The sequence below is a fragment of the Podarcis bocagei genome (assembly GCF_964188305.1).
Source record: "Podarcis bocagei genome assembly, chromosome: 7".
In the NCBI taxonomy this organism is placed as follows: domain Eukaryota; kingdom Metazoa; phylum Chordata; class Lepidosauria; order Squamata; family Lacertidae; genus Podarcis; species Podarcis bocagei.
Genome location: NC_138132.1, coordinates 18754315 through 18773955, shown reverse-complemented (window position 1 = coordinate 18773955; position 19641 = coordinate 18754315). Strand labels below are relative to the sequence as shown.

Sequence of the window (19641 nt, the reverse complement as noted above, 5' to 3'; positions counted from 1 at the left end):
GGCATTGCCCCCCCCTTTCATCGCCCTCCCAAGCTGGTGCAGGGTGGGGACCAAAGGTGGGCAAACTACCCCAGAAGGAGCACGGCATGTCCCCCGCCAGAGGTACTGTCCCCTACCCTAACACTGCATAAAACCCCAATCATATAATATGTATATTACATCACATCATTTTTATTTTTATCACTCCGAGAGGCTTCCAAAGCATCATACATGCGCATTATTTGCCTTTAAAACACCAGACTGGATGAATACAAGAGGTGGCATTTAATTCACGTTCAAGACACATCTTCCTCTTTCATGTTAAGGGAGGGGGACTGAAGCAGTTCAGGACTGGGGGCCAAATGTGCTGCTGTAAGCCTCACTATTTGACCCTCCGCCTCACCTTCACTGCCCCTCTTCTGCAGAGCTTGGGCTGAAATTTGTGCGATGAGAATACGGGTATTCGAAGCACCGAATGCAACTTAATATTTCCTATTTGGAACTGTATCGTTTGTGTATCAGAAAGGAATCACCCATGATGTCCATCACTTGCTATGTGTAGAGCATATGGATACTTTGATTACTTTCCCTCGGTAGAATAGAGTTTTGGGTCGTCCCCCCCTTTATTTCCCCTTCTACACGGGTTCTGTTTCTCTTTCTGTTTCTCTCTCTTTTATTTATGTCTCACAATGTTTAGTGCACATAAAATTATGTACTTTTTGAACTTTCAATAAAGATGTCAAGGAAAGAAGAAGTGTAGACCATTTGAATATTTTAATTACTTTGCTTTGGTAGAATTGGGTTCACATTTTTCTGCCTTGACTTGTTTAACCATTACACCTATGTTATAAACAGTTTGAGTCATTACCTTCAACACATTCACATACCCATGGCTTATTCTGGCTCCCGGCTTTATTTTATGTCTGCAGTTGTTCATCTCAGATCAATAATGATAAGTGGAGTTGGCATCATGTCATCAGATCCTGTTTGATAACATTGCATTTTTCAGAATCTCTTATAACCCCCCACACCCCCTTTTCAAAAATTATATATATACCTAGGACTAGATTTCCAATGTGTATTGGAATATATGACAGGATGTATTACAGAATATATTACAAATTTGCTCCTAGGTATTGCTCCTAGGCATTGCCTCTAAAGTGACAACATCAAGTGCTCTGAAAGTTCATGCACCCCATTGCTCGTCATTGCGTAAATTCAATAGAAATCATGTGATGTGCATGCATGTGTATACCAGCCCTTTAGTTATGGAATGAATCAAAATGCACAGCATCCAACCAGGCCTTCTCTGATTATTGCAGTGATGGGGAGGTTTTTCAGGGGGTGGAGGCTGTGCGGCAAATCCTTAGTTAGGCGGATGCTGATTTTTTGCATTTGTATACACAATTGCCATTATTATGATATACACAACAATTAAGACGCATCCCACCCCGAGGGCTGTGTTGGCCAAAATGCGCGCCATCTTGGAGTTTCTCTTGGCAGCTATGACATCTCCATTAAGGTTGGCTTCTCGGGTCTGCGGAGAAAGAGAGAGAGAGAGAATTGACGGCAGATGTAAAGGAGAAGTACAGCTGTGCGTCATCGGCCTATCGCTGACAACTGTGCTCCAGAACTCCAGATAACCCCACTCAGTGGTTTCATGTAGATGTTAAACAGCAGGGGGGATAAAATCATACCCCAGGGGAATCCCACATTTCTGAGAAAGTTCATGTCTGTGTTTGGGTGAAGGAGGACTAACAGGAAGCAGGAAAGATAAACAAAAAGAAAAAGTGACCTTGCTAGAAGAGGTCATAAAGTGAGGAACAGAGGCGACACAGTGTGGTGGGGAAAATAACTACAGGGGAATTTGTGTTTTTAATTCAGCCTTTAATATAGCCTATACTCAAGAGTATGCAGGAAGATGAAAAGAAATGAAAAGAACCACAGAAACACGGGGAAGGGAGTCAAAGTTTGAAATGCTAAAATTATGATGGAATAATTGTTGTAATATATCTAAATGAAAATTATAAAAAAATTAAAAGATAAATAAATAAAGGATTCAGAGTTTTGTCTTCCCCAATGGCCAGAGGCTGTGGCAATGTCATCTTTGGACTTGGAAAACTCAATGCAAGCAGAGACTCATTTGCTCCACCGTAACACAGAGGGCTGGGCCCATTTAAGCAAAACAACAACTCACACTGCTGGTAGAGGCAGCTGTGCTGATACTATATAGGGCGGAGGCTGCCTTTATTTCCTGCTGAAGCGTAGGAGATTCAGAGTTGCAGATCTTAGTTTGAGCCCCTCCAGCCAGCTGGAACCCTCCTGAACACAGACTTGATTCAGTCCCCTCTCTGAACCTCACCCTGCCTGAGTTTTGCTTTGACTGAGCAAAAGCAACATCTGAACGATCCCCTTATCCTGTTCTCTTTGAAACCACCACCCACTTTGTGCTTTGACATTTCTCCTGTAGCACAACACCGTGGCTTAAATGATGGGTGTTGTAGGTCTCTAATATAGAAGAAGGTCTCAAATATAGAAGAAATGTTGATAATTGCACACATGCATAAGTATATACACTACAATAGTACAGGAGAGCAATCCAAAAGCCAGCTTGGGTCTCCTAAAGACTCTAAATATTTCCTCTGCCTCCTTAATCCTTCTTGCCTGAGACCACGTAGGCAGGTAGCAATGAGGGGAAGTTCCTGAAGGGATTCCTCTCCTATACCTATTGAACCTCCTTTTTATTAAATGTCACTGTTTGCCCAGATGAGGGATGACTGACAGGCATCCTGATTGTCTTATCCAGGGGTCTGCAAGGTTTACCTTGCCTGGGTCGGTTCACTCCAGCAGAGATCCCTCTGTGGGCCAGATCGTGTGGGCGCCCGTGATTTCCGGCATCCGCACAGATGCAATTTCTGGCGCTGCGAAAGTGAGTCCCTGTATCAGTTTAGCACAGCACACGGGGACTCGCCGAGCAGGCGGCTCGGTTTGGGGGTGGCTCGTGGGCTGGTTAAATGACCCACGTGGGCCACTTGTGGCCCATGGGCCTTAGGTTGCTGACCCCTGGTCTTATCAAATGCCTTTTCTGCAAACTGTGTCTGGAACTATGTAAATCTTGCCAAATCCTCAGGAATATGAAACCTTGGCCTACCTGAGCCACAGTTGCCCCACATTATGTGTGATGTAATTTCTGACTGTTTGTAGAGGGGATGTCCTTCTTCTCCATGCCAAAATGAAAACCCTTAAAAGAGATGTTTCTTCTTGGTTCTGAGTTTCTCTTTGCTCTTTGCTAGGTGGGGAGGGAACTCTGTTGCAACAGAAAAATAAAGATCTGCCTTGCTTTCACTGCTTCCTGCCTCCATCCATTTATCTCTGACTGATCATAGACTAAGGGGACTCGGTCCCTTAAGAAGTTGGGCAGCAAAAGTCAACCACCCCTATTTTTCTCTATCAGTTGGGGTGAGGAAAGAATCCCCAAAGCCTGAATCCAAAATCCCTAGGCTCCCCTGCTTCCTGAATTTCAGCCACACCACAAGCCGCCTTCTACAGACTGTTGCTAGAAGGAAATCAGAAAAGGTCATGGGGCCTTTTGGACCCCCTCTTATTATAGCACTACATCTCCCCCAGCCCAAAGAAAAAGAGGGAGGAGCTCACCTGCATAGAGTAAATTAAGGCAGCAATGCCTAGGGGGAGGCAGCAGCAAAGCATGGTACAGATAGAGTACACCAGGTAATCAGGTTCATTGGCAGGTGGACCACGAATGATGACGGTGGCCTGCGGAGGTTGAAGGATCGGAACCTGGTAGGATCCTGCACCAGCTGCACCATAATGTTGGTACTGGGATGGCACAGCGTTAGAGGGCCAGCCCATGTGGCGGGGTTCTGGTCCAATAAGAGGTTTCGTTGGCTCAGGGTCTTCATGGGAGTCTTTGTCAGCGTAAGGAGGTGGATCCTGAGTGGTGGTGGAATCGTCTTTCAGCCTCTCGTAGTTGCTCATGGCGAACGGCCTGCTCTCCTTTTCCTCCCCTTTGCTCCCCGAAGCTGGCAGTCTGTGATTAGCTGCTGGGTGCTCTGCTCTTCCTCTCCTCAGCTGCACCTCTAACTCTTCTCCCCGCCTTCTGCTGCCTCCCTCCCTTCCTCTTTCTCTTTTGGTGAACTTTGGTCCTCTTTTGCCTAGGCGTTGGCTTTACATTGCTGGCTGTTCTGCTCAGGTGGCCGCTAGTCCGTGCTCTGTCTCTGGAATAGGACAGCAGCTCCACTGAGTCTTTCAACCCAGAAGTATGAGTGGCTGGGAACGAGGAAACTGGTAATGACTCCTCCCCTAAAACTGCATACACCCCAATCATAAAATATGTACAATCGTACCTTGGTTTTCGAACAGCTTAATTCCTGAACATTTTGGCTCCTGAATGTCGCAAACCTGGAAGTGACTGCTCTGGTTTGTGAACTGTTTTTGGAAGCCAAACATTCTACGGAGCTTCTGCAGCTTCTGACTGGCTGCAGGAGCTTCCTGCAGCCAATCAGAAGCCACAATTTGGTTTTTGAACGTTTTGGCAGTTGAACGGACGACCGGAATGGATTCCATTTGACTTCCACGCTGCAACTGTATATTATATCATATCACATATTTATTTATATAACTCTGAGGCTCCCAAAGCAGAAGAAGAAGAAGAAGAAGAGGAGGAGGAGTTTGGATTTGATATCCCACTTTATCACTACCCTAAGGAGTCTCAAAGTGACTAACAATCTCCTTTCTCTTCCTCCCCCACAACAAACACTCTGTGAGGTGAGTGGGGCTGAGAGACTTCAAAGAAGTGTGACTGGCCCAAGGTCACCCAGCAGCTGCATGTGGAGGAGCGGAGACGCGAACCCGGTTCACCAGATTACGAGTCTACCGCTCTTAACCACTACACCACACTGGTATACAATTGCAGTATTGCCACACTGGCATACAATTGCAGTATTTGCCTTTGAAACACAAGACTGCATGAATAGAATAGATGGCATTTACTAATTAACGTTCAAAGTGCATCTTTTTCTTTAGCTTTAAGGCAGGGATAGGGAGCTTCAGGACTGAGTGACCAATGTCCTGCTCCAGGCCTCACTGTTTGGCCCCAGGCCACACCTTCCCTGCCTGAGTACTGTAAGGCTTGGGCTGGAATTTGTGGGATGAGAAGACGGGTATGATAGGCATGTATTCCTGTTGGTGAAGCGTTGGGAGAATTTAGGCACCAGGCCCAGCAGTACTGAGAAGACGAGGCAGGAGGGTTAGAAAAGGGAGTTAATTGTCCGGATAACAAGAGGAAGGGAACAAAACTGGAGGATGGAGTCTTATATAGGAAGGTAAAACTGGGCAGGATGGTGGGATAATAATAATAATAATAATAATAATAATAATAATAATAATAATAATAATAACAATAATAATAATTTATTTATACCCCACCCATCTGGCTGGGTTTCCCCAGTCACTCTGGGCGGCTTCCAACATAATATTAAAATACATTAGTCCATAAAACATTAAAAGCTTCCCTAAACAAGGCTGCCTTCAGATGTTTTCTAAAAGTCTGGTAGTTGTTTTTCTCTTTGACATCTGGTGGAAGGGCGTTCCACAGGGAGGGTGCCACTACCGAGTAGGCCCTTTGCCTGTTTCCCTGTAACTTGGCTTCTCACAGCAAGGGAACCGCCAGAAGGCCCTTGGAGCTGGACCTCAGTGTCTGGGCAGAATGATGGGGGTGGAGATGCTCCTTCAGGTATACTGGACCAAGGCCGATTAGGGCTTTAAAGGTCAGCACCAACGCTTTGCATTGTTCTCAGAAGCGTACTGGGAGCCAGTGTAGGTCTTTCAAAACCGGTTTTATGCGGTCTCGGCTACTCCCGGTCACCAGTCTAGCTGCCGCATTCTGGATTAGTTGTAGTTTCCGGGTCACCTTCAAAGGTAGCCCCACATAGAGTGCATTGCAGTAGTCCAAGCAAGATATAACTAGAGCATGCACCACTCTGGCAAGACAGTCCGCGGGCAGGTAGGGTCTCAGCCTGCGTACCAGATGGAGCTGATAAACAGCTGCCCTGGACACAGAATTGACGTGCACCTCCACAGACAGCTCTGAGTCCAGAATGACTCCCAGGCTGCACACCTGGTCCTTCAGGGGCATAGTTACCCCATTCAGGACCAGGGAGTCCTCCACACCTGCCTGCCTCCTGTCCCCCAGTGAGGAGAGTTGCAGCTGGGAGCCAGAGGGGTAAGCCCATATCATGATTTTAAGGCAGGGGCAGACTTTGGTCTTTCAGATTTCAGAGACTCCCAGCCCAAGGCCAACATTTGGTGCCTCCCACCTCTCACTTTCCATTCTGCTCAATTCACCATGCCATAGTTGTGGCGCCCAGTGCGGCAGAAGCAGTCACACTGCCCTAAATCCCCCTTTGTTTTAAGGGCATGTATTGTTATATTTTATTGTTGCCAATTCTGGGGCAACTAACATGGCCATTGTCCATGGGACTCTGTGTGGTATCCAACTGAATTCTACTCAGGGTAGCTCCACTGAACGGAATGGACCTAAGTCAGTCATATCCATTAATTTCAATGGGTATACTCTGAGTAGAGGAAGCACTGGATACAACCTAATCATTCCTACTTGGAATGTTTGTGTATCAGAAAGGAATCACCCGTGATGTCCGTCGCTTGCTAAGTGTAGAGCATTTGTCCATGACAAGTCTGCGTTTGTAATGCAAGTTGTTCATATGTTGCGAGTTTGCATAAGTCTTCAATCCAATCGTAGAAGGGAGCCGCATTTTTATTTTTCCAATTCATCAGGATCAGTCTTTTTGCTGTGGTAAGGGCACGGAGAGTCCACTCGTATTGTCCTTTTGTAAGGTTCCATGAGCTGGCTATATAATTCGAGAGGCTATTTTTCTGCAAATGTACGGTTGTTCCGTACAGTTCTGTTGATGGTTCCAGTTACCCTCTGCCAAAAATCTTTCAATATAGGACAATAAAAAACATATGTTTTGGAGAAGCATTATCCTATTGCATCTTCAACAGTTAGATACATTAGATAGCGCTTTTTTAAACAAACGAAATGGGGTCCAGTATATTCCAAATATTATTTTTTGTTGTATGAGCCTCAATCTAAGGTCCATTGACACCCTTGTTATAGCACTTAAAACAGTTTCCCACTGTGTGGTCGAAATGGAGATCTCTGATTCTTCCAATCCTCCCTCAGTACCTGTATATCAAATTGGTTTGCTAATAACAAAGATTCATATATGTTGATGGCTGGTTGTTTTTTGTTGTTGCATAAGATTTAATCAGTGATATTTGGAATCCATTCTTACAAATACTGTAATAGGTTAAGATCTGGTGAAGTACAATAACAACCTTGTAAAGCATAGAGTTTGGGGTCCCCCCCCCACTTTATTTCCCCTTCTACACGGGTTCTGTTTCTCTTTTTCTGTTTCTCTCTTTTATTCACGTCTCTTAGTGTTTAGTGCACATATAATTATGTACTTTTTGAACTTTCAATAAAGATGCAATAGTAATTTATTATTTGTACCCTGCCCATCTGGCTGGGTTTCCCCAGCCACTCTGGGCAGCTTCCAACAAAGATTAAAAATACATTAAAATGTCACACATTTAAAAACTTCCCTGAACATGTCAAAAGAAGTAGTAGTGTAGAGCATTTGAATATTTTAATTACTTTGCTTTGGTAGATTAGGGTTCACGTTTTGTAACCTTGCCTTGTTTAACCATTACGCCTACATAATAAACAGTTCTAGTCACTCATTTCCACACATTCACATACCGATGGTTTATTTTGGCTTTATATTATGTCTGCATTTTTCCATCTCTGATCTATAATTGTAAATGGAGTATGCCTATTGTAACCAGATCCTGCTTGATAACATTGTGTTTTTCAGAATCTCTTATAAACCCCATCCCCGTTTTTAAAAATTATTATGTGTACAGTGGTACCTCGGGTTACATACGCTTCAGGTTACATATGCTTCAGGTTACAGACTCCGCTATCCCAGAAATAGTGCTTCAGGATGAGAACAGAAATCGTGCTCCGGTGCCGCAGCAGCAGCGGGAGGCCCCATTAGCTAAAGTGGTGCTTCAGGTTAAGAAAAGTTTCAGGTTAAGAACAGACCTCCAGAACGAATTAAGTACTTAACCTGAGGTACCACTGTATAGGAATATATGGCAGAGTAAAGGATATTATATTTTCCCCCCTAGGTAGAACTTCCAAGAGCACTTGATGTCCCCTTTGGGACAATGCTTTGAAGTTCACACATCCCATTGTTGGTCATCAAGTAAAATAAACAGAAATCATGTGATGAGCCTGTACGTGTGACTCAGTCCTTTAGCACTTCCTGCTATGGAATGATTCTTAAAGCACAGCGTCCAGCCAGGCCTTCTTCTCAGTAGTGCAACGGTGGGGAGGTCTTTCGAAATGTGGAGGCTCTGCAGTGAATCCTCAGTCAAGTGGGTGCTGGTTTTGCAGCTCCCAATACAAAGTTGCCATTATGATGATATACATAACGAAGCAGAAGCAGCCCACTCCGAGGGCTGTGTGGTTCAAGATGCGAGCCATCCTGGAGTTTCGCTTGGCAGCTATCACATCTCCATTAAAGTTGCCTTCTTGGGTCTGTGGAGAAAGAGAGTGAGAACTGATGACAGATGTAAAGGAGAAGTAGACCTGTGCATCACCAGCAAGGTACAGTGATACCTTGGTTGTTGAACGGCTTGGCTCCTGAACAAATCGGCTCCCGAACGCCTCAAACCTGGAAGTAAGTGTTCTGGTTTGTGAATGTTTTTTGGAAGGTGAACTTCTTACGTGGCTTCTGTGGCTTCCAATTGAGTGCAGGAAGCTCTTGCAGCCAATTGGAAGCTGCACCTTGGTTTTCGAATGGTTCTGGGAGTCAAAGGGACTCCCGGAATGGATTAAGTTCGACAACCAAGGTACCACTGTACTCCAAAACTCCAGATAACCCCACTCAGTGATTTTATGTCGCTGTTAAACAGCAGAGGGGATAAAATCAAACCCAGAGGAACCCCACACTGAAGGGTCCAGGGGGTCGAAGAGCACTCCCTGAGCATCACCTTCTAGAAATGACCATCCAAGTAGGACCTGGGCCACCATGAAACAGGCCACCCACCCCTAACTCAGAAAGCTGCCCAGCAGCTCAGACAAAGCCTAGTTTGTGAAAACAAACGCCCCAAAGAATCCATGCAACTTTAAAGTGGTCATCAGAGACTCTTTCCTGTTTCGCTGCAACAGGCTAACCCAGCTGCCTCTCTGGATGTTGGCTGCCTGAGAGTCATCCTGCGCCTGCCGGGGAACAGGAGTCAAGTCCTCTTTAGGTGGTGAGGTACAAGACTCCAAAACGAAAGGAGGAAGGCCACACAGGAGACAGCCCAGAAACATTGCTACCCAAAGTGCCTGTGTGGCCAGAGTCTGACTCTTCACTGGTCAGAGGCTGTGACAATGTCACACTTAGACTTGGAGGACCCACTACAAGCAGGGAATCCTCTGCTCCACCATAGCAACAAGAGACCAATGCAGAGGGCTGGGCCCCTTTAAGCAAAACAAAAACTTCAGCGCTGGCAGAGGCAGCTGTGCTGAGGCTCATTTTATTTCCTGCTGAAGCGTAGGAGATTCAGAGTTGCAGATCTTAGCTTGAGCCCCTCCAGCCAGCTGGAACCCTCCTGCACACAGACGTGATTCAGTCCCCTCTCTAGACCTCACCCTGCCTGAGTTTTGCCTTGACTGAGCAAAAGCAACATCTGTTCTCTTTGAAACCACCACCCACTTTGTGCTCTGCCATTTCTCCCTGTCCCTGTGGACAACATGGTGGCTTGAATAATTGGGGTGGAGAAAGGGCCCCCAAACCTTGAAATCCAGAAGCCTTAGGCTCACCTGCCCCCCTGAATTTCAGCTACAACACAAGCCACCCTGTAGCCTTCTACAGGCCTCTGCTACAGGGGCCACCAGAAAAGGTCATGGGGCCTATTGGACTGCCTGTTATTATAGCACTACATCTCCCCCAGCCCAAAGAAAAAGAGGGAGGAGCTCACCTTTATAGAGTAAACTAAGGCAGCAATGCCCAGGGGGAGGCAGCAGCAAAGCATGGTACAGATAGAGTAGGCCAGGTAATCAGGCTCCTTGGCAGGTGGACCACAAATGATGATGGTGGCCTGCGGAGGTTGAAGAATCGGAAACTGGTGGGATCCTGCACCAGCTGCAACATAATGTTGGTACTGGGATGGCACAGGGTTAGAGGGCCAGCCCATGTGACGTGGTTCTGATCCAGAAAGAGATTTAGCTGGCTCAGGGTCTTCATGGGAGTCTTTGTCAGAGTAAGGAGGTGGATCCTGAGTGATGGGTTCCTCTTTCAGCCTCTCGTAGTTGCTCATGGTGAACAGCCTGCTCTCCTTTTCCTTTTTGGTGTTCCCTGAACGCAGCCTCTAAAGTCTTTCGCTCTGCTCCTCCTCAGCTGTCTGTGATTAGCTGCTGGTGCTTTACGCTTCCTCCCCTCGGCCGCTCCCTCCAGCCCTTCTCCCCCTCCCCTCCCCTCTTCCTCTTTCTGCAAACTTCGGTCTTTTTTTGTGTCTGGGAGCTGGCTTTACATTGCCGGCTTCTCTGCTCAAGTGACCCCTAGTCTGGGCTCTGGCTGTGGAAGAATATAACAGCAGCTCCACCAGGTCTTCCAGCCCAGAAGTATGAAGGGCTAGGAATGAGGAAATTGGTAACCCAAAGCAGTCAGATTAATACTGAGTGTGGCCTTCACTTTCCTCATATTTTCTGTGTGACTGAATGGACACACCATTTCAAAGCTGCAAATGGGCACATGCTTCCATATTTTATGTTATCGCAAAGTCAGAAACTGAGGCAAAAATTGGTTGTTGGAACCAGGTCTGGTGCTGGAAATTGCTTTAGTAGTCCTGGCAGAATTGCCAAAAACCTTCCTTTTGTTTTGGGGACCGGCTGGTCACTCTCAATGAGTAGTTTTTCGAATGGCTAGGAAATGCATGAAAGAGGGATGCCTCTCTCTGTCCACCAATCTTATCTCCAAGTACTCCTGACTGGGAACACGTTGTAGCCCAGGTTTCAGCAAACAAAGGACAGATTGCCTTTTGAGAAAGAGATAAATGTTGCTTCCAGCTGACTCGCTTATTGGCCACCCATCCTGATTTGTTTGCACAAAGTTGATGGGGGAAATTAAGATGACAGCAGCTGTTTATTAAGCAATCACTCGTCCTGCTTGTTAGATCAGAAAACATTATCCCAACTCAGATCTCATTTTCTACCATAGACATTCTCAGATCAACATGGTACAAAAACCAAAGCAAGGATCCCCAGCACAGGGAAGCTGTCTGCAGCGCCCTAAAGCCGGTGCTGGAACTGGGACTGTTGGAGGGGCTGTAGCCGTGGCGGCTGCTCCTGTAGCCCATGCTCTTAGGCATGGGTAGGCAAACTAAGGCCCGGGGGCTGGATCCGGCCCAATCGCCTTCTAAATCTGGCCCGCGGACAGTCCTGGAATCAGCGTGTTTTTACATGAGTAGAATGTGCCCTTTTATTTAAAATGCATCTCTGGGTTATTTGTGGGGCATAGGAATCCCCCCCCCCAAATATACTCTGGTCCCCAACAAGGTCTGAGGGACAGTGGACTGGCCCCCTGCTGAAAAAGTTTGCTGACCCCTGCTCTCAGGCTTATCCGCACTTAACTTTTTCCTAGCTCTTTTCAAATCTTCACATTGAAGTGTGGTTTTCCCCCCTTCCCAGCAAAAATCCATACTTTAGCGCTCGGTCAGTTCGGATTTTCCATGCTTTGCGGTTTGCTCCAATTGAGCTTGAAACAACCAGTTTTCCAGAGTGTGGATAAATCTTTAGTAAGAACGGGTTTAGAGCTGTGCGACACGAACTGGGCACTGAGCCAGGGGGGAGCCTTTTGAAATCCAGGTAAGGGAGACTTTAGGACCCTGTCAGAAGCTTGCGCCTCCTTCCTAAAGTTTGGAAAGGCCTTTGGGGGGTGGCGAAGTCCAGTGTTGGCGTCGCACAGGGCCCCCATGTTACCCGTGTCCGCCACCGCCCTTCCTTTTACGCGTCGTTTTTGCAGAGCTGGAGTCTGAACGGATGGCACCCGCTGCTGCGTGACCAGCTCCTGCCGGCGCCACGTCGGGGTGCGTGAGCAAGAGAGAGAGGAAGCCATGGGTGTGGGCCTTGTGCGGCCCCGTGGCTTCCTGTCGCTGGAGCCCAGGAAGAGAAGCTGGGGAAGGCAGGGCGAGGATGGGGAGAAACAGAGTGGGCATTTAGGGTTGCGAAGGAGAACTGGGGATATCCCTAGGTTACTTGCATAAATGACTGCCCCGCTGGCCTTTACCGTTTGGCGCAAAAGCGCAGCAGGAGCGGGCGAGGGGGACGGAGGGAGAAAGCAGGGAAAGGCACCGAAACTTCCACTCTTTCCTAGACATTTCTCCTACCACCCCACACTTGGGAGCGGTGGGGATGTTGGGGGGGGAGAGGGAGGGTGAGCAGCCAACTGGAGGAGAGGCTCACAGAAGCTGGAGACAGATCGGTTTGCAACGCATGTGGAAATGGGCACACTGCGCATCTTTACATTTGTGTAAGAACGCCTGGCGTGCTCTGGTCCATGGGGTCACGAAGAGTCGGACACGACTAAACGACTAAACAACAACAACAAGAAGAATGCACAAGCACGCGCACAGCAGGCAGTGCACTCACCACCTCGCTCCCAAGACAGCCCCAGGGAGATTGGCGTGTTGCACGGTCTTAATTCAGATCACAGCCGTGCAAGTGGCTCACTCATCCCTCCAACTGTCCCTCCTCACTTTTTGCAACGTTTTGAAAGCTGGTCTCTCTTTTCCCCACCCCAGCACCATTTAATCCAGAGTGAAGGTAAAACCACCCATAGGATTGCTTTTGTTGGGTGGTCTGAATGGCTAAGAAATGCATGAAAGTGAGAGACCTCTCCCTCCTCGCCCCCCCCATTATTCCTGCTCTGAATGGAAGGAGCGTCTCCACCCCCATCCAGTTCCCTGCGAGAAGCCAAGTTACAGGGAACCAGGCAGAGGGCCTTCTCGGTAGTGGCACCTGCCCTGTGGAACGCCCTCCCATCAGATGTTAAAGTGATAAACAACTACCAGACTTTTAGAAGACATATGAAGGCAGCCCTGTTTAGGGAAGCTTTTAATGTTTGATGGACTATTGTATTTTAATATTTTGTTGGAAGCCGTCCCGAGTGACTGGCGAAACCCAGCCAGATAGGCAGGGTATAAATAAATTATTATTATTATTGCCTAGGTTTCAGAAAATGAAGGCCAGATTGCCTTTTTAGATAGAGATAAAGGTTGATTCCTAGCAGAAGAGTAGTGGCAAGTTCGTAAGTGGAGGGTCCTTTCGTTGTAGCCTCCCCTCCCAGCCATGCCCCTTCTAAGACTTCTGCAATAATAATAATTAGGGTTGCATTGCCATGATCAATGCAGATCTCCACGTGTTGCCTTTCACTTAGGGGTCCTATTTCCTGTGTGTGTGTGCATGGGCAGATGATTTGGAATGTTCCAATATCTTCTTTCAGAGCCACTTAAGTTGTCTCTTCCTTGAAGCCCCACTGCATGGAACAAAACTTGCACACTGTTCTCTTGAAGTGAAAGCACCTTGTATTTCCAGTGTCCCTTAAATGTTTCTTCCCACACACCTTCTCCAGAGTGACCCTAGGAGCCACTCCTAACTCACCTCTTTCCATTCTGATGGGTTATAATCAACACAAATGGTGAAAAGAGCTCTTTTTGGTGCTTAAAAAATCCCCAAACCCCTCCCATGCTGTTCGGGAGGCTCTGGGACACTGGAGACAGAGACTGTGCTGGGACTTTCCTGCAGCAGGGCGTAATGGGTATTTTGGGTATTTGACCTCCTGTGACCCTTGACCACTGCTGCTTCTAGATGACCTGTTTATTGCACCATTCACCCTGATATATTTGCACAACAATTGCAGGGGAACGTTGATGTCATTAGCTGCTAATGTAACATTTATATGGTGCATGCTTTTATTTGTATGGTGAAAGGTTAGGTGACGTTGCAGTGCATTGCCTCATTTCTTCCTGTATTGCAAAAAGTCTGATTATTGGGGGAAGTGGGTTCATTGCAGAAGAGCATAAAAACTGCTGCCATGTGATTGTTGGACAGTCTAGTTTGAAGGACAGCCACTGAAGTTTGGAGGTTTCTCCCTCTCTCATTACACTAGAACTCATGGATCTCCAATAAAGCTGAAAGTTGGCTCATTAAGGAGAGATAACAGAATGTACTTCATGCAGTGCTTAGTCCAGCTATGGAACTTGGGATGGCCACAAACTTAGATGGCTTTAAAGAAGAGGATTAGACAATTTCACGGAGGAGAGGGCTATCAAAGGCTGTTAGGCATGATGGCTTTGTTCTGCCTTCACAGCTGAAGTCAGTGAATCTGCCATGAAGGTGTCATGATTAGGCATGTCAGGGAATTCTGATGAAAACAGAAACGAGAGCGGAAATGGACAATGTTGGCTCATTCGCCCCCATATCTGTAATTGAAACCCCTCTAGCAGGTTAAGTCAGTGTTCCCTGTTGTTGCTGCTTTCAATCTACAAATTACATCCCCTCTCCCCACCTCCCATTTGTGTTGTGTTTTCTTTTAGTCAAAATGAATGGGGTGGAATGACTTAATGACAACATAATGTAAGTAATTTATGTAATTTCACCACAGTGGACAGTAAGACGAATAACTAGGGCTGCCATACGTCTGGAAAAACACAGACATGTCCTCTTTTGGGGGTCAACATGCCCATCAGGGTGGATTTGTACATTTTAAAGGAAATGTCCGGGATTTTTTTTTGTTTTTGGCAGTGGCTTGGGCTGGGGCGGCTTGGGCTCAGGCTGCTCTCGTATGCTATTGCCGCTGCCAGCCCGAGCCGGTGAAAGAGGCACATGGACGCTCTGCATGCCATGGCTGCTGACAGTCCAAGCTGAGGAAAGAGGTGCACCCACACACCTCTTTTCCCGGCTCAGGCTGTCCTCTTTTTTGCTCTTCAAAATATAACAACCCTAGAATAACACACTTTGGGGCAGAAGGTGAACTGCAGCAGAATGGAGAAAGAGCTGCATGTGACAGATAATGAACATTTATCCCACTGTCCTTTCTCTATGTGGAACCAATAGCAGTTTTGTGAAAACATCGCACAACACAGAATCATGGTGATCTCATTGTATATTTTATTTATTTTGCCTCAGATAGCTCTCTAAGCATCTCACAAGTGCCTTCTTTGCATTAAAAACATATGGGATAAGTTATCACAGGATCTTCTTCTTTTTCTTCTTCTTCTTCTTTGGCGATCACTCGTAGTCGAGTAAGATTGTCTTACATAAACACGGTTTTAATAATCAGTCCGTAGGTGACTGTGCAGGCCAATTCTGGATCCACACGTCCTTCCACAGTGGGGACATTGGTTTCTGGGTGGGAGCTGATCACGGTGTGGATTTGCCAAGCGTGCCTTCCTCTTAGCACATTTCTCCCTTGCATTCTGAGTTCAAGTGTCTTCAAAGCCTTTGGTAAAGGCTGTTCCCCAACTGGAGCGCTTGCAGGCCAGTGTTTCCCAGTTGTCGGTGTTCATACTACATTTTTAAAGATTTGCCTTGAGATAGTCCTTAAACCTCGTTTGTTGACCACCAGCATTACGCTTTCCATTTTTAAGTTTGGAATAGAGTAGTTGCTTTGGAAGACGATCATCAGGCATCCACACAACATGACCAGTCCAACGAAGTTGATGTTGAAGAATTATTGCTTCAACACTGGTGATCTTTGCTTCTTCCAGTACACTGATATTAGTTCGTCTGTCTTCCCAAGTGATGTGTATAATTTTTCGGAGACACCGTTGATGGAATCTTTTGAGGAGTTGGAGATGGCATTTATAAGATTCCATCAACGGTGTCTCCGAAAAATTTTACGAATAAAGCCAAAGAAGTAGGACGATGGGGAATGGGATGGGTGTCAAGGATAGGGCTTGGGTAGAAATGTGTGCTCTGACAACTGTTGTGTTACATGCATGTCCCAATTATTATCTGTGAAATGTTGGAAGAATGGTCAGCAGTGAAGAGGAACAGGACAAGACCAGAAGACTCTCGAAATCGAAATAACTCTGGGTGGGAGAATGAGAGAGGGGAGAGATACTCTTGGAAGGAGTTTGAGATCTTTGGGTATCACAGAGCTGGTTCACACATGATGTTCATCGCTTGACATTGTAAATCTATCCCTAGTTAGAACAAGGGTATGGGAGTCAGCTCAGAACATACCACTTTACAGAACGATTCAAAGAGCATGACGTCAATTTAGGAGGACTTCTCAGACTTGGGCATCTTGGGCAGGGAATGACTTTTAGCATATGAACGTTGTGTATCCTCAGGGGCTGATGGTTGGCACTTCAACTATCTGGTGAGAAATATTCATCCAGAAGATGATGTATATAATCAGGCACCCAAGACCCACTCCGAGTGCCGTGTGAGCCAATATGAGTGCCACTCTGGAGTTTCGTCGAGCGCTTATGTAGTTTCCATTTTGGTTGGCGTTTTGGGTCTGGGGAGAAAGAGAACAAACTGGATCAGGGGAGGAGCACACTGACCCCTTATCTCTTCCCGAATGTGTGTGGCATAGTGCGAAATCAGACACCCATGTACAAAGTGGTAACTTGCCCTAGTCTGCAGGGGCATAACTGACCACTGTAACATCATGGCAAGTGAAGAACCATCTCCCGAACCAAAAATACAAGGCGGAGGTTCGATTCTCCTTGCTGCTTGACAGGAGGTTCCAGATGATCATCTGGTCCAGTGGTAACATGCAGTACTGTCATGGTAAACATTGCCTCTTGTCAAAATGCAATGTTTTCTGATTTATCCGCACTCCCAGATGCAGTAACTTACCGTATCAGCAAAACCCAGACAAAAGAAACATTCAGAACACTGCTGCACACAGCAAATAGTTCCAGCTATGGAATTCACTCCCTCAAGAGGGAGTGATGGCTTAGGTAAAGGTAAAGGTACCCCTGCCCGTACGGGCCAGTCGTGACCGACTCTGGGGTTTCGTGCTCATCTCGCTTAAGAGGCCGGGAGCCAGCACTGTCCGAAGACACTTCCAGGCCACGTGGCCAGCGTGACAAAGCTGCTCTGGTGAGCCAGCACCAGCGCAGGGCATGGAAACGCCATTTACCTTCCCGCTATAAAGCGGTACCTATTTATCTACTTGCACTTAGGGGTGCTTTAGAACTGCTAGGTGGGCAGGAGCTGGGACTGAACGACGGGAGCTCACCCTGCCGCGGGGATTTGAACTGCCGACCATACGATCGGCAAGTCCTAGGCACTGAGGTTTTACCCACAGCGCCACCCACATCCCTAGCGCCACCTGCGTCCCTAGTGATGGCTTGGATGGCTTTAAAAGAGGATTTTAAGGTAGTTAAGACTTAATAGTGGCTACTAGCCACAATAACCAGCCATAGTCACTAATTGTTGCTGGAAATTCCAACTGGCTGCTGTGCTCTTGTCCTGCTTGCAAGCTTCTAGTGCACATCTGGTTGGCCACAGTGAGAACAGGATTCTGGACTAGAAGGGCCACTGGCCTGACCCAGCAGGCTTTTCTTAGGCTGTTATGGATTCATGGGTGGCATGCCACAGCTCAGATAAAACACAGAGGGGGGCTCTGTTCCATAAAAACAGTTGCCACCATAAATGTGCTTGCCTTTAAGCTTCCACGAGCTTCTCTCTTTGTTTTGCTGCAACATATTGTCTCAGCTACCAGGGCTAGGCCTAGACATTTTGCTGCCTGTGGGCCAGACGGCACCGCCGTATTTCAGTGTATGGAATCCAGCTATATTGGCAACAGCATTTTGCTTCAACACAGGTGATGGTACGGTGTCCTCAGCCTAGATCAGGCATAGGCAAACTTGGCCCTCCAGATGTTTTGGGACTACAACTCCTATCATCCCTAGCTAACAGGACCAGTGGTCAGGGATGATGGGAATTGTAGTCCCAAAACATCTGGAGGGCTGAGTTTGCCTATGCCTGGCCTAGATTGTCTCAGAGCCCTTAGCCACAGGGGAGCTAGCTGGGTATTTTGCCCTGTGTGAACCCTCAAGGGGGAAGCCCCCACCCAGTTTCCCTCTGAGTAGCCTAGATTGTCTCAGAGGAAAACTGAGCGGGGGCTTTCCCCTCGAGGGTTCACACGGGGCAAAATACCCGGCTGGCTCCCCTGTAGCTAAGGCCCTGTTTTAGCTCTAACTAGGGGACTCTTAACAACTCTCAGCACCAGGGTTCCCCCCCCCCCAGCTGGATCTCACCAGAACCGAATTCTGGCACCTCTCAGGTGGGTGCCATTGCCTTCATAAGAGAACAAGGGAGACATTCGTGGTGAGTTCCAGTGCCTCTTTTTCTATAAAAATAGCACCCTTAAGAAGTTACAGTCCCCAGGATTCTTTGGGGGAGGGGGAAGCCACGACTGTTTAAAGTGGTATGATACTGTTTTAAGTGTATGGTGCAGATGGGGCCTTAGATGTCAGCATAGGCAGGTAACCCTGCCCTTTAAGGTCCCCCCAGTCCTCTCTCAAACACTCACTCAGCTCCCACTCACCTGAATCGAGTACACAAGGGCAGCAACACCCAAGGGGAGGCAACAGCAGAGCATGGTGAAGATGGAGTACGCCAGGTAATCCGGTTCACGGCTGGGCTGCACGGAACTGATGACGATGGTTTGCGAAGTTTGTGCTATGCTGGCTGGACCATAGTAAGGGGTGTACTGGTGCGGCATAGCGGGAGTTCCTCTGCTGCCCGTGGTGGGTGCCATCCCAGCAGAAGGACCAGGCTCCTCGTTCTTTGCAGAGTAGGGCGGTGGATTATCCATGTGCAGAGCATTCTCGTTCATCCTCTCATATTTGATGTCACTCATGGTGCAGGTCTGGCTCTCCGTTCTCCACTGGCTTGCTGTTCTGCTAGTGAAGTCTCTCTTCCTTTTCTCTCGGTATCCCTGCTTCTTGGGTTGTCTGCTGCGTGACCTGCAGTCCCCGTCTCTCCTCGGTCGGTTGCACCTCCAGCCCTTTCCCCTCCCCTTTCCCCTCCTCCTGTCGTGGTACCAGACCCACTGCTCTGAATATTCTTTCAGAAGAGTCCTTGCTCTATAACCTAGGCTGATCTGTTTGGCTCTCTTGCTTTAGGGGAGCTGTGTGCAATGCTCTGCCCTTGGACAAAACAACTGGGCATCGTGTTCCTCCCTCCCACCCTGCAAAATGTGTGGGTGTTTGGAATGAGGAATTAGATAATGAATAACCCCAGCCGATTGATACTGAATGTAGAAGCGCCAGGGAGCATTTGATATCCCCTTATCCTTCCCTAGGAATGGAGGATAAATATTTTTTTCTCTGCATTTTAATGCAGAACTACCTAAACTGTACTTCTCAAACCAATATACACTTCTCCAGATTTTGCAAAGCATTTCTCCAACCAAACGATATCCATATATTAGGGTGAGAGGTGCCTAAAAACTCATGTTTCAGTGAAAATGATATACAAAACTGCATTATAAGTTGGGGGAAATTGCTTGCAGAAATATGTGCATTAGTCAAAATGTGTTTATT

The 19641-nt window shown here is 47.2% G+C and overlaps 1 protein-coding gene and 2 long non-coding RNA genes across 3 annotated transcripts; all 3 read right to left on the bottom strand.

Annotated features, from left to right (window-relative positions):
• Positions 1-734: 734 nt before the first annotated feature.
• On the bottom strand, positions 735-4502 carry LOC308592104. Its single transcript, XR_014010380.1, has 2 exons — positions 3634-4502; positions 735-1516 (listed from the first exon to the last, which is right to left on the bottom strand). It is a non-coding gene; the product is annotated as an uncharacterized lncRNA (long non-coding RNA).
• A 2998-nt stretch (positions 4503-7500) lies between these two features.
• On the bottom strand, positions 7501-10517 carry LOC308592288. Its single transcript, XR_014010460.1, has 2 exons — positions 10054-10517; positions 7501-8623 (listed from the first exon to the last, which is right to left on the bottom strand). It is a non-coding gene; the product is annotated as an uncharacterized lncRNA (long non-coding RNA).
• Positions 10518-15218: 4701 nt separating this feature from the next.
• On the bottom strand, positions 15219-19237 carry PMIS2 (PMIS2 transmembrane protein). Its single transcript, XM_081202478.1, has 2 exons — positions 18642-19237; positions 15219-16598 (listed from the first exon to the last, which is right to left on the bottom strand). Exons 1-2 carry the CDS (start codon positions 18954-18956, stop codon positions 16425-16427), a joined length of 489 nt encoding a protein of 162 aa, XP_081058604.1. The 5' UTR covers positions 18957-19237; the 3' UTR covers positions 15219-16424.
• Between the last annotated feature and the right edge of the window lie 404 nt (positions 19238-19641).

Excerpts from the sequence above, each read along its gene's own strand:
- PMIS2 (XM_081202478.1), bottom strand. The coding sequence starts at position 18,956 with ATGAGTGACATCAAATATGAGAGGATGAACGAGAATGCTCTGCACATG. Across the intron at positions 16,599-18,641 it reads CCCTTGTGTACTCGATTCAG|ACCCAAAACGCCAACCAAAA; the intron begins GTGAGTGGGAGC and ends CTTTCTCCCCAG.